Below are 14374 nucleotides of genomic sequence, written 5' to 3'. Positions count from 1 at the left end.
TTACCGATTGCTGTAATAACAATAGCTTTATTTAACAGTTTGGTGCCTATAGTTACCTAAAAATTGTCCGTTCGTCAATGGCCTCTCATTTGCATCAAGTTAGTTTAAACCTCATAGTTAGTCTATTTGACGCTATCCAATAATAAATTGTCGTTTTGTTCTGCAGATTAAAGTTAAACGCAAATATCCCTTTATAGTTGAAGTCGTTACTTTATCATTACTTGTTTTCATTTCAAGTTCAGTTTATTTGTGTTTTAAAAAGTCTTTGAAACAATGGAGTGATGTCTGGGCATGGTTCTTTAGGATAGAAACTAGAAGGTGTCATGAAATATATCCAAGATTCAGACATGGAAGATTTCTCATGGAAAAGTTCAATCATACCTATGTTTGTATACTCTGTCTTAGACTTATATAACCACTATGTAAACGTTAGATGGAGCTACATCTCTATGTTGCCGTAAGAAAACTTGTGATAAATGAGAATATGTCCCGTAGACAGTAATACGAGGAAGCTGACTTGATTATAATGTCGCAACAGCTTCAAGCCTATACAGGGATTGGGGCGGGATTCGATTTGTGAGGAAGACAAGCATGTCGGTTGTTTATTTTATAAACCATTTGGCTGATGGAACAGTGATTGTGTTTAGCGAGCATTAATAATTCTCGTGCGACCGTGAACCCTTTTGGTGTAAATCTTCTCAGAGCCCAATTTCTGTACCACATCCTAAATATACTGCCTAATTACCATCATCTAGCATCATTCTGTCCGAGCTATATATGGGATATCTGGTATAAAACCTTTTATTTTATCTGTTGGTGCTGTGTTGCCACTGTTCTTGTATACCTGTTAAATTCCCGTATATCACAATATCACAGTCGATTATGGTTTGTTGTATGTGTTGTTTGCGATGTTGTATTTGTTGTTGGCGTTGTTATATTTGCTGTTGGCGTTGTTATATTTGCTGTTGGCGTTGTTGTATTAGTTGTTGGTAATATTTTATCATCCAACCAGCATTTGCATCGTTGGAACACACCTACCACATATATTGTTTTGCTGTATTTGTATAATAAAATGTATTTTTGTTGATTTTTTTATGTTTCATTGTTGGTAGTTGTTCGTTGAATAATAATGATGATGAAGGCGTTGTCTTCTTTCCATGGTTATTATTTGATCTGATAAGCATAATTAGTATATTGGATAAAGGACCGCATAGCCCTATACATCCTGACGAGAATTACAATAATATTTCTCCGTCTACTAAAATACATGTTTATAAATTTATATCCATGTTTCCAAGTGTTGTTGTCTGTAGATTTGTTCTGTGGAATGTGTGAAGTGTTTGTAGTGTGTTTTAAGAATATCCCCAGTATCTTATATATTCGATACCAGGAAGCAGGAATGGCGTAAACATTACGATTCCAAAGTGATATCAGGCGATGATTGAGTAACAACTTCCTAGATATGAATTAACTTCCTATATGGAATTCTAAGACGATGTTCCTTCAATGTACTGCTGATGATATATTATATGTATGTGCATATGTGCAATGACCATGACTTAACCGAAATCTTCATAACTATGTCCTGGTGATACCACATTCGGCACTGACGGAAAATAGCTGTATTTTAGCACGTGCGCCGATTCAATCGACCTCTTATTGGTTGATCCATTATTGCACGTTGTATTGCAGTTTGCGTTGTTGTATTTGTTGTTAGCGTTGTTGTATTTGTTGTTGGCGTTGTTGTGTTTGTTGTTGGCGTTGTTGTGTTTGTTGTTGGCGTTGTTGTATTTGTTGTTGGCGTTGTTGTATTTGTTGTTGGTGTTGTTGTTGTATTTGTTGTTGGCGTTGTTGTATTTGTTGTAGGCGTTGTTGTATTTGTTGTTGGCGTTGTTGTATTTGTTGTCGGCGTTGTTGTATTTGTTGTTGGCTTTGTTGTAATTGCTATTGGCATTGTTGTATTTGTTGTTGGCGTTGTTGTATTTGTTGTTGGCGTTGTTGTATTTGTTGTAGGCGTTGTTGTATTTGTTGTTGGCGTTGTTGTATTTGTTGTTGGCGTTGTTGTATTTGTTGTAGGCGTTGTTGTATTTGTTGTTGGCGTTGTTGTATTTGTTGTTGGTGTTGTTGTATTTGTTGTTGGCGTTGTTGTATTTGTTGTTGGCGTTGTTGTATTTGTTGTTGGCGTTGTTGTATTTGCTGTTGGCGTTGTTGTGTTTGTTGTTGGCGTTGTTGTATTTGTTGTTGGCGTTGTTGTATTTGTTGTTGGCGTTGTTGTATTTGCTGTTGTGTTGGCGTTGTTGTATTTGCTGTTGGCGTTGTTGTATTTGCTGTTGGCGTTGTTGTATTTGCTGTTGGCGTTGTTGTATTTGCTGTTGGCGTTGTTGTATTTGCTGTTGGCGTTGTTGTATTTGTTGTTGGCGTTGTTGTATTTGCTGTTGGCGTTGTTGTATTTGTTGTTGGCGTTGTTGTAATTGCTGTTGGCATTGTTGTATTTGTTGTTGGCATTGTTGTATTTGTTGTTGGCGTTGTTGTATTTGTTGTTGGCGTTGTTGTATTTGCTTTGTTGGCGTTGTTGTATTTGTTGTTGGCGTTGTTGTATTTGTTGTTGGCGTTGTTGTATTTGTTGTTGGCGTTGTTGTATTTGTTGTTGGTGTTGTTGTGGTATTTGTTGTAGGCGTTGTTGTATTTGTTGTTGGTGTTGTTGTATTTGCTGTAGGCGTTGTTGTATTTGTTGTCGGCGTTGTTGTATTTGCTGTTGGCGTTGTTGTATTTGTTGTTGGCGTTGTTGTATTTGTTGTAGGCGTTGTTGTATTTGTTGTTGGCGTTGTTGTATTTGTTGTAGGTGTTATTGTGGTATTTGTTGTAGGCGTTGTTGTATTTGTTGTTGGTGTTGTTGTATTTGCTGTCGGCGTTGTTGTATTTGTTGTAGGCGTTGTTGTATTTGTTGTAGGCGTTGTTGTATTTGTTGTTGGCGTTGTTGTATTTGTTGTTGGTGTTGTTGTATTTGTTGTTGGCGTTGTTGTATTTGTTGTAGGCGTTGTTGTATTTGTTATTGGCGTTGTTGTATTTGTTGTAGGCGTTGTTGTATTTGTTGTTGGCATTGTTGTATTTGTTGTAGGGTTGTTGTATTTGTTGTAGGTTGTATTTGTTGTATTTGTTTTTGTATTTGTTGTTGTTTGTATTTGCTGTAGGCGTTGTTGTATTTGTTGTCGGCGTTGTTGTATTTGCTGTAGGTGTTATTGTGTATTTGTTGTAGGCGTTGTTGTATTTGTTGTTGGTGTTGTTGTTTTTGCTGTCGGCGTTGTTGTATTTGTTGTCGGCGATGTTGTATTTGTTGTAGGCGTTGTTGTATTTGTTGTTGGCGTTGTTGTATTTGTTGTAGGCGTTGTTGTATTTGTTGTTGGCGTTGTTGTATTTGTTGTAGGCGTTGTTGTATTTGTTGTTGGCGTTGTTGTATTTGTTGTAGGCGTTGTTGTATATGTTGTATTTGTTGTTGTATTTGTTGTTGTATTTGTTGTTGTATTTGTTGTTGGTGTTGTTGTTGTATTTGTTGTAGGCGTTGTTGTATTTGTTGTTGGCGTTGTTGTATTTGTTGTTGGCGTTGTTGTATTTGTTGTTGTTGTTGTTGTTGTATTTGTTGTTGGCGTTGTTGTATTTGTTGTAGGCGTTGTTGTATTTGTTGTTGGCGTTGTTGTATTTGTTGTTGTTGGCGTTGTTGTATTTGTTATTGGCGTTGTTGTATTTGTTGTAGGCGTTGTTGTATTTGTTGTTGGCGTTGTTGTATTTGTTGTTGGTGTTGTTGTTGTATTTGTTGTAGGCGTTGTTGTATTTGTTGTTGGTGTTGTTGTATTTGTTGTCGGCGTTGTTGTATTTGTTGTTGGCGTTGTTGTATTTGTTGTTGGCGTTGTTGTATTTGTTGTTGGCGTTGTTGTATTTGTTGTTGGCGTTGTTGTATTTGTTGTTGGCATTGTTGTATTTGTTGTTGGTGTTGTTGTTGTATTTGTTGTTGGTGTTGTATTTGTTGTTGGCATTGTTGTATTTGTTGTTGTGGTATTTGTTGTAGGCGTTGTTGTATGTTGTTGTTTTGTTGTTGGCATTGTTGTATTTGTTGTAGGCGTTGTTGTATTTGTTGTTGGCATTGTTGTATTTGTTGTTGGTGTTGTTGTTGTATTTGTTGTAGGCGTTTTTGTATTTGTTGTAGGCGTTGTTGTATTTGTTGTCGGCGTCGTTGTATTTGTTGTTGGCGTTGTTGTATTTGTTGTTGGCGTTGTTGTATTTGTTGTTGGCGTTGTTGTATTTGTTGTTGGCGTTGTTGTATTTGTTGTAGGCGTTGTTGTATTTGTTGTTGGCGTTGTTGTATTTGTTGTTGGCATTGTTGTATTTGTTGTTGGTGTTGTTGTTGTATTTGTTGTAGGCGTTTTTGTATTTGTTGTAGGCGTTGTTGTATTTGTTGTCGGCGTCGTTGTATTTGTTGTTGGCGTTGTTGTATTTGTTGTTGGCGTTGTTGTATTTGTTGTAGGCGTTGTTGTATTTGTTGTTGGCGTTGTTGTATTTGTTGTCGGTGTTGTTGTATTTGTTGTTGGCGTTGTTGCATTTGTTGTTGGTGTTGTTGTTGTTGTATTTGTTGTTGGCGTTGTTGTTGTTGTTGTTGTATTTGTTGTTGGTGTTGTTGTTGTTGTATTTGTTGTCGGCGTCGTTGTATTTGTTGTTGGCGTTGTTGTATTTGTTGTTGGCGTTGTTGTATTTGTTGTAGGCGTTGTTGTATTTGTTGTTGGCGTTGTTGTATTTGTTGTCGGTGTTGTTGTATTTGTTGTTGGCGTTGTTGCATTTGTTGTTGGTGTTGTTGTTGTTGTATTTGTTGTTGGCGTTGTTGTTGTTGTTGTTGTATTTGTTGTTGGTTTGTTGTTGTTGTATTTGTTGTTGGCGTTGTTGTTTTTTTTTTGTTGGCGCTATGGTATATATCTAATGTCAACGTTGCTGTTGATATCTTCGATCTTTTCAGATTATATTGGTATTGAGATAACTTCCGGGCATTGTTTTAATTTACAAACGAAACATTGCCGCGTCTGTATTCTTTATTTCAATATTTGTATCAATAATGTAAGCATTTGTATTGATGTCCTTGGTAAAAGTAGACATGGTTGTCATGCCTGTTGACATTCGTTGTATTGGCCAATTTTACATATGTTTATATGTTCATCTTTTATATACATTTATTGTTTTAACAGTTTTTATTGATGTAGTCGTATCATTTATATTACTAAATTAATAGTTTTAACTGATTTCAATTCAGACAAGGAAACATTGATGGCATTTCCGAAGGCTTTAACAGTTCGTCATTTTAAAATTTATGCAATGACTAAAGTAGATTGTGTCGCAAAACTGTCAGTTGTTATTTGACAGTTTGAAGCGTTTACTCACTGAATCGTAGAATTTCTATTACGTGTATGCAACGGTATACTATTTGCATAATACTTGTAATTGTCGAATTTGTCGTTTACAGAATATAGCGTGGAGGACAGGAGAGTGTATTTCGGTAAACTACTCATCACGATTTTAAAGTACCCACATGGAAATACTTCACAAGTCTAACACCAAGAGTTTTTCAAGGAACTCCAGAGACGAATCGAAGCACATACATATTGGAAACTGACAGCATTAGTGGGACTTAAAGATATACAACCTAGTGGCATTTGTCGTAGATATGCGTTCACTACTCGAAACAGTTGGGTACCTGAGGAATTGATACTACCTGGGTGTGTAATAATCCATTAGCACCATGCGGAAGTGGGTGTTGACTGTAAGACATAGAAGTCTGCCTGGTGTGGCAATGACTACCCCTCTTGGCCTAGCTAGTCCTACATACCGCCACAGTCGTTAACGACTACCGTTATTATCACTGTACTTACGTAACGATAGCGATGAGTGGTGTCGAAGGCCAACAATCTTAACTTATACAGCGCAACACAATTATACGGTTACGTCAGGTCATGGTTTCAAGTTTTTTCTACATAATATTTTATGTCGTTATGACTTCCAGATATACATAGGTGTAATTCAAACAAGGTGTTGCACATTATGTTTGTGTGTGGTTCGGAATATCTCTAATGGTTTTGTTTATGTGTTATTTATGTAGTTTAGTTTGGGAGAAAAGCCATACATTGTCAACAACTTCTGAATACTTGATGTAAAAGCTGCAAACGTATATTTTCAATGCCTTTTTTCTTTGTTTGTTTACTTCAAAAGTAATTTGAAGTGAACGTGATGTGAAAATCTTCAAATAGAATTTTAACACAATAAAAACAGTAAAACAAATCAGAATAGATTTTAAAGCATTTTTAGAATGCGTATTGACATAACTCTATTACTCTTGCGAGGGTGTAAAAACTGCATTGATTCGATTTGCAGTGTCCAAAGTTTGATGGCTGTGAAATGTCACCAAAGGGTGGCCGTCGACGTAGCCAATTCTCCGGTGTCAGGATATAATCCCGCCAACGCCTTATACTGTAACGGTGCGGCTTAACACTGATAGAGTTCGGCCTGCTGATTGGCACTGTTAGACAGGCGGATCAAGTTTGATGATCGAATTCAGAAAACATTTCCTTTAACTTGTTATAACGGGCTCATCGGTGACATTCACTGTTTAATAAAAGGCGTGAGTATTTCCCATTCTGTCTTTTTAGGAGAAGTAATCCGTCTATCGTAGTTAATGCCTGGAATTCTTAACGCAATACAATTTTGTCGGTGTACAGAACGGCTGACGTGCACGGAATCCTGTCTACGGTATGTGTACAAATATTTACATTGGCGTTTAACGCTTATGGCGGTACACGTATACCGCTATTATATGGTAAGAGGCGAGAAGGATTTTTCATAAGTGGTGTTTTTACCCTTTTCAAGATCTTAGAATACCACTTGATTGGATCTCACTGGACGAGCTAATGGAATAAGCTATGGCCTGATCTAAGACACCAAATTTCTCCTTTAAAGAACGTCGGACGACTTTTTAGATGTTCGTTCCACAGGCAATATTCATAGACAATGCTATACATGGGTCCAGGAGTTACCGTCCACGTGTGTAGTGATCGTAAGGGATCATATCAACGGTGATATTCTAGATGTTGCTTATTCTTGCAGTTGTTGATTTTTTTTATCTGTATCAATATCCAACTACAATCTACATAAATCTGTATATGTATCCAACTACAATCTGTATCTATATCCAACTTCAATCTACATAAATATGTATCTGTATCCAACTACAATCTGTATCTGTATCCAACTCAATCTACATAAATCTATCTGTATCCAACATCTACATAAATTGTATCTGTATCCAACTACAATCTGTATCTATATCCAACTTCAATCTAGATATGTATCTGTATCCAACTACAAAATCTACATAAAAAATCTGTATATGTATCCAACTACAATCTACATAAATCTTTATCTGTATCCAACCAAAATCTACATAAATCTGTATATGTATCCAACTTCAATCTACATAAATCTGTATCTGTATCCAACTACAATCTATATAGATCTGTATCTGTATCCAACTACAATCTACATAAATCTTTATCTGTATCCAACCAAAATCTACATAAATCTGTATATGTATCCAACTTCAATCTACATAAATCTGTATCTGTATCCAATTACAACCCATGATAAATCTGTATCTGTATCCAACTACAACCTACATAAATCTGTATCTGTATCCAACTACAATCTACATAAATCTGTATCTGTATCCAACTACAATCTACATAAATCTGCATTTGTATCCAACTAAAATCTACATAAATCTGTATCTGTATCCAACTACAATCTACATATATTTATATCTGTATCTAACTATAAGGCGGGCGTTATCGTGCAAATTTTGATGCAATTAAATTTTAGCGAAAATTCGATTTTGAACAGTATGGACACATTTGGGCATCTGCAATGTTTGGATTAAGGCAGATACATAATCAAGAGATCCCAGAGGGATCTTGGTGCCCACCAATGTTTGATCTATGTCTGACAATTGTCATATGGATCTTTTCTCTGCCGGCCATCTTGTTGACCGATCAGTCCCAAAATGCACAACTAGGGCCCAAGGGGATCCTACATATAAAATTTTAGAATGAACCCTTCATTACTTTCTGAGAAATTGCGATAACAAACTTTAACCATCAAAATCCAAGATGGCTGCCTGGCGGCCATCTTGTTGACCGAATGGTCCAAAAATGCAATATGCACAAATATGGCCCTAGGGAACCCTCCATATGAAATGGTCCCAAAATGCAATATGCACAACTAGCGCCCTAGGGGAACCTACATATGAAAGGAGTAGATATGATAGGACCAGTATTTGGCCTTATTTTTTCAGGCCGAAAAATATTAACTCTGATCCACATCAATTTCACATCAATAAATACTCTCATACTTGCCATTCATCAAAACATAACTTTTTATAACCATGTATACGATGTGCTCCACCTATGACGTCATCAAAGTCTTTCGGTTAGAAAAGGCTTGAAATGGATTTGGCCGCCACTTTGGAGCAACTTTATATTTTGCATGGATATGCGTTAATACACGATACACAACGTGTGAAAATCTCTTTCTGCTCCACGAAGGCGGCCACGTTCATTTTTGATTTTTCGAGGATTTTTGTGAAAAATGGCGGGGAACTGCATGTTGATGAGGTCATAGTGAACATAATTTGGCACATGTGGGATATTTTCGAGATGTAATGTGTTAGCAAATGTATTCAGCTGTTATATGGCTATATATGTTGTTCTTTACTGGAGAATTAATTTTTCGGACATATTTGAGTCTTACGTACCTTCTCCTTTGAGAAAGATCTCTTTGCAGTTTCAGAGAAATAGCAATATTAACCAACTTTAACTATCAAAATCCAAGATGGCGGCCTGGCGGCCATCTTGCTAACAGATTTGTCCCAAAAAGCAATATGCACAATAAAAGCCCTAGGGGAACCTACATATGAAATTTGAGAAAGATCCCTTCAGCACTTTTTGAGGAATTGCGATAATAAGAATTGTTAACAGACAGAAGGACGGGCGACAGACCATGGACAAAAATGCGATTTGAATAGCACACCATCTGATGATGGTGGGCTGAAAAAGTCATTAGCGACAGATTCTGTATTTAGACGCCCTGCGGTACGCCTACAGTATTAGGTTATTGATCAAATTAACTTGTGTTAGTTATCAATGTTGACGAAGACTAACAAAAAAACATTCAATCTTTATTTCATGAAAATAATCATATACAATGTGACACCGAGATTGTCTACATTATGCATATCAAACATTCTAAAATGATATACAATACATAACACAACAAAACACATATATCATCATAAAATACAAATGAAAGTATGAGGTATTAATCTTGCAAGTAATTATTTTATATAAGGTGGTATTCCCAACCATTCAAAGTCAGAAGACTGTTCATTTAATGCATTAGTGAGGAATTAATTAAATTAAATATTTAAAAAAAACATGCAAACGTGATGAATAACAAAGATATAATTGTTTTTTTTTAATTCAATAGAATATATCGGTTTTAAGTATAATTAAAAGTAAGGTACCAATTTGAAAATATTTGGCATATTTTTTTTTAAAAGTGAAATAAAATTTATTTAGTAAATCTAAAATTAAAATACTTCAGCCAGAACTGAATAAACATGATACCTAAAAAATATTGAGTATTTGTTAACAAAAGCAAAGTTTAGTGAAGGGTTAGTATAGTTTTCTTTGAAAAGATACTAAAAAGTACTTATCATATTTGCTAATGCTAGGTTTACACTATGTTCCCGGAGACCACGGTAGCCCCGTTTGCCCGAAACGTGGTGCGCCGTGGAATTTTGGCTATTTTTGTATCTGTATTCAAGTTGAGCTAGGTCTTGTGTGAAGTTTTGCCACGGTCTTTTACGGATTACGTGGTGGACCGTGGATACAGGTGAAAGTGCTGTTCCCGGAGGTCAAAGGAACACTACGACTTTAGCACGGTCTATCAAGGATACCACTACGTTCTCTCCTGGCCTGTTACGATCTGATGAGGTCTGCTACGTTTTACACGTTTTGATCGAACTCAAATACGTTTTTCACGATCCGCCAAGGCTTACTAGGATGGAAGTCTGATGCCGGGCTTTTTGGAGCAACTGAAATAATATTTATTGCCGAAAATGTCATTTCAAACACGTTTTAATTACAAAATTTGTTAAAAGCATATTTGGTATAAATATATTAAATATTAAAGCCAAGTGTTTCTACGCAAATATTTTTTTGTGTACTCTTTTAATCTGCTTTTTGCAACAATAGCTTTGGTATAATTTGAGGGTTAAACGTGTTTAGTAGTGACTATTTCTATTTATTAATACAAATAATTCAATGAAGTAGCAAATATATGTACCAGGAGAGGCAATGGTACTCCATCATATTTTGCTTGCAACGTAAGACCGTAATAAAACGTAACAAGCCGTATCACGTCGGACTTTCAACCGCTACAAGCCGTGAGATGCCTTGACAGAACGCATCAAAACGGTTTTCATCCACCTTGGCTTGCCGTAAAAACCTTGACAAACCTGGACAAAACGGCACAAAACGTGCAGCCAATCTGCATCAACCGTAATAAAAACGTGGAAAAAATGCAACAGAACGTCACAAAACTCGAACTCACCGTGAGATTCCGGTGAACGTGCTTGCTGCCCGTTCCACCACGGACCGTATTGAAGTTCTGTTACGGCCTCGTGCGCATTGTTACGTTTTGTTACGTCAATTCCGTTTTATGACGTCCTCTGGCGTTCACCATCTGTACCGTGACTGCCGTGGCAAATTTTTTAACAGTTTAAAAATCTGGCACGGCATCCACGGTAATCACGACCGCTCACGTTTGTCTATCCACAGGTGTTCGTTTCTAATATAGGTATAAGTATAATACTGGGTCATTATACTTATACCTATATTAGAAACGAACACCTGTGGTCTATCACGTCCTTCTGCGTTGTCTCACGTTGTCCCGCGGTCACCACGTTTTGTCCACGGTGGCCTGAAACGGGGCTGCCGTGGCCGACGGGAACATAGTGTAAACCTAGCATAAAGAAGTGGTTTCATAACGTAATTAATTTTAGACATGTATATTTACTGGATTGTCAGTCAGTTTTATTAGGCATTTCAAAATATTTCACATTTTATTTCAAAAAGAGGTTTTTAAATCTAAGTATCATTGCACATATTAAAAGCCGTAATCTTTCTTTTTTCTCAATTGCTTGTACCCTTTCTTCCTTGTATGTTTTTCTCCCAGCACAATCTTCCTTGGAAGTCATGTTCTAAATTACGATTTAGATAGCTATATAGTGGCATATTCCATACCATATAGTGCTCTATATTGTGCATACCACTCTATATTAAATCTACAATTGTGACAGCATAACATTCTATATTAAATCTACAATTGTGACAGCACACCATTCTATATTAAATCTACAATTGTGACAATCTGTTTTATGACCATTGCAATAGAATGAGATCATAAAATAAGTCCTTTTACAGAAATCAAATAACAAATCATTTATCAACAACATGACCCACCAGTCCGGCTCTACCCATCGGTAGGATTGTAAGATTGTACTCTATTGAATCACATTATGTGATGTAATCAGTATATACTTTATGATCCTACAAACAATGACGTCAGATTGAATCTCTACATGTATAGTATACAGCGCCCAAGTCAGCCCTACATTGACATTAAATATAATCAGCTATCAGATCCTGCTCAACCTTTCAAAGAACCCGAGTACCTAAAATATCTCTTTTGATAAATCAATATGTATTTCAATGAAAAGTTCCACAGAACAAAAATTAATCTACATTTATGGAATTATTTTTGGTAAATCTAATAATGGACCGAGAAATACCATAAATGGTGCATTACCTTTCCTCACAGTGTATCTGTCAAATGTCAGAACTTAGTGCTAATGCTTCTCCTAGTAATTGAATTTGCACAAACCAATTATGTTTTGACATCAAGCCTTTTTGGAGATAGGACGAATTGTGGATTGAATTAAGATTTGAATTATAAGTCAGCTGAAACTTTTTAAGATGAAGGCAAAATGATTGATGAACACATTACTACAAGATGACACTAGTTATCTACCAGTACAATTTAACATTAAAGTACAAATACATGTACCTATACCCCTATCACAATGTGCTCAACAAATAGGATAACAATTACAATCACAGGCTCAACGTGAAGGTAAAGGACAATAATATAGAACATGCCTATATTTAAAAGACAACATGTTCTCATACCTGTGTGATATAAGTAGAGAAATAGAATCTTACACTTGTGTGGTGTAAATAACTATCCCTGTTGTGTGATGTCATCAAGATATTTTTATTCTATTTTGATTGATTTGGTCTATCTGGTTTATTTTGATTAGTTTTACTGACATATGGTTATCATATATATTTTATTTATTTCTTTAGATATTCTATTCACATCTATAATGCATGGTCATTTATTAATTGACATTCTTAGATATATAATGATACGTAAGCTATAATTAAAAGTGATTTTTATTACTAAATGAAAGTGATATCTTCTACTACAGAGTAGAGATCTTTAGACAGAGGTGGTCACTAAGATAGGTGTTACTGTATGGGTTAGCACAAGATATCAATAACAACGCATTTTTCGTGTAGAAAGAAAGGTCAAAGTTCAGGCACCTGTTTGAGATATAGATATATAGACAATCAGAGAGAATCATCTCATGGAAGATAAATTCTATAATACTGATCATGAGTTATATGGAGAAAGTAAAAGAAAGTTCAGGTGATAGAATACAGATAGATGCTAGGAAAATGAGTAGATATATTAGCTACCACATTATACAATAGATAATGGTGTTATGTAAGGAAATGGAATGTTAAAAGTTCATTATGTATACATAAATATATCAATTATTTTCTCTTTTATCTAGGAAAAGTTACTATACATATAATAGAAATAGAATATGTTTTTATGATCTGTTCATGGTAGAAGACGATTATTGAGAAGCTTGTACCAGGTACTTTGCTGGGCGTCTTATATGCACATCTGTTTCATACATTTTTATTTTTAATATTCTGTATGACACATGTTTTTTTTCTTCTACCAGCTGCTTAGCAATTATGATAAGGAAGGGGAGGGGTTAGGAGTTATCCTTCATCACTTAGAATTTAATTGGTAAAACAATAAACTTATTAAACAATTAAGTCTTAATTTGTCAGAGTGTTTGATACCATAGTTTTAGAGGTGTGGATATGGGGCATTCTGTGAAAGGCCGGGATATGTTAACGATTGATGTTACATCATAAAATAACCAAACAATTGATACACTTTCAAAATTTTAAATCAAATCTCAAATGTAATGAATGAGTTTTAAAAAACTAAAGAACCAAGAATTAATAAACAAAAAAAACTAATTATAAAAACTTATCTTGAATGACATTAGTGACACTGGAATGACAGGTGTTGAATGACAAAACAAAGCATCACAAAAACTTAATATGAGGATGACCCCTGCGAGATGTTCATGAATGATGAAACAAAACATGAATGTTCATGAACTTTCTGTAAATGTTCATGAATTGTTCATTAAATTTTTCATTCAAAGTTCATGAACCAGTTCATGAACATCGGTTCTGAAGTGTCCATGAAGTTTCATGAACTTTTCATGAATAGTTCCATGAACATAATAAGTAAATATGGTTTTCATGAACTGTTCATGAACATCAGAAACATCAAGGTCAACAAGGTGAAGAACCTTGGGGCTAAAGAAGAACATTTTATACTGTACAAAGTTTTAATTACGCCAGCAATGTAATAAAGTTTGAAGACAAACTATCAAATGGCATTCCTAACAATAAAACCAATTCTCCTAAAACAAATGGAATAATTTGTTTTAAAAGAGATTGCTATCTCTCGGCCTGATGTCCAATTGGGACAACTGAGATTAAGGATCAGACCATGGCCTCAATTAAAAGTGATTTCAGTATAAATAACTATCATAAATGCCAATCAAATAAGATACTGCCATGATGAAAATCATAAATTGAGATAATCCTTGGTGCAAAGACTTTTTTCAGCTCTGTAGGGTGTAGATGTGTTTGGGAAGCAATAATCTCTTAGTACTGCATTACTATGAGTATTTTCTAGTAATTAGAAAATCATTGTTTTGTACTAAATTTAAAAGCTTTTCCTGGGGAGATTCTTAAAGTATGATTGCAGGAGAATCTACCTTAACAATTTTATATCCCTAACGTATATGAAAGAAGTAACATATTGTTAAATAACAAAAAATTTCAAC

General features: G+C 35.3%; 1 protein-coding gene across 1 annotated transcript; it reads right to left on the bottom strand.

Moving 5' to 3' along the window:
- Positions 1 to 880: 880 nt before the first annotated feature.
- Positions 881 to 5781, bottom strand: LOC138324232 (putative uncharacterized protein DDB_G0282499). Its single transcript, XM_069269308.1, has 3 exons — positions 5753 to 5781; positions 2198 to 2902; positions 881 to 962 (listed from the first exon to the last, which is right to left on the bottom strand). Exons 1-3 carry the CDS (start codon positions 5779 to 5781, stop codon positions 881 to 883), a joined length of 816 nt encoding a protein of 271 aa, XP_069125409.1.
- Between the last annotated feature and the right edge of the window lie 8593 nt (positions 5782 to 14374).

Source organism: Argopecten irradians, chromosome 5 (assembly GCF_041381155.1).
Source record: "Argopecten irradians isolate NY chromosome 5, Ai_NY, whole genome shotgun sequence".
Lineage (NCBI taxonomy): Eukaryota > Metazoa > Mollusca > Bivalvia > Pectinida > Pectinidae > Argopecten > Argopecten irradians.
Note: the sequence above shows the minus strand (reverse complement) of the source record. Positions and strands in the feature narration are given on the sequence as shown.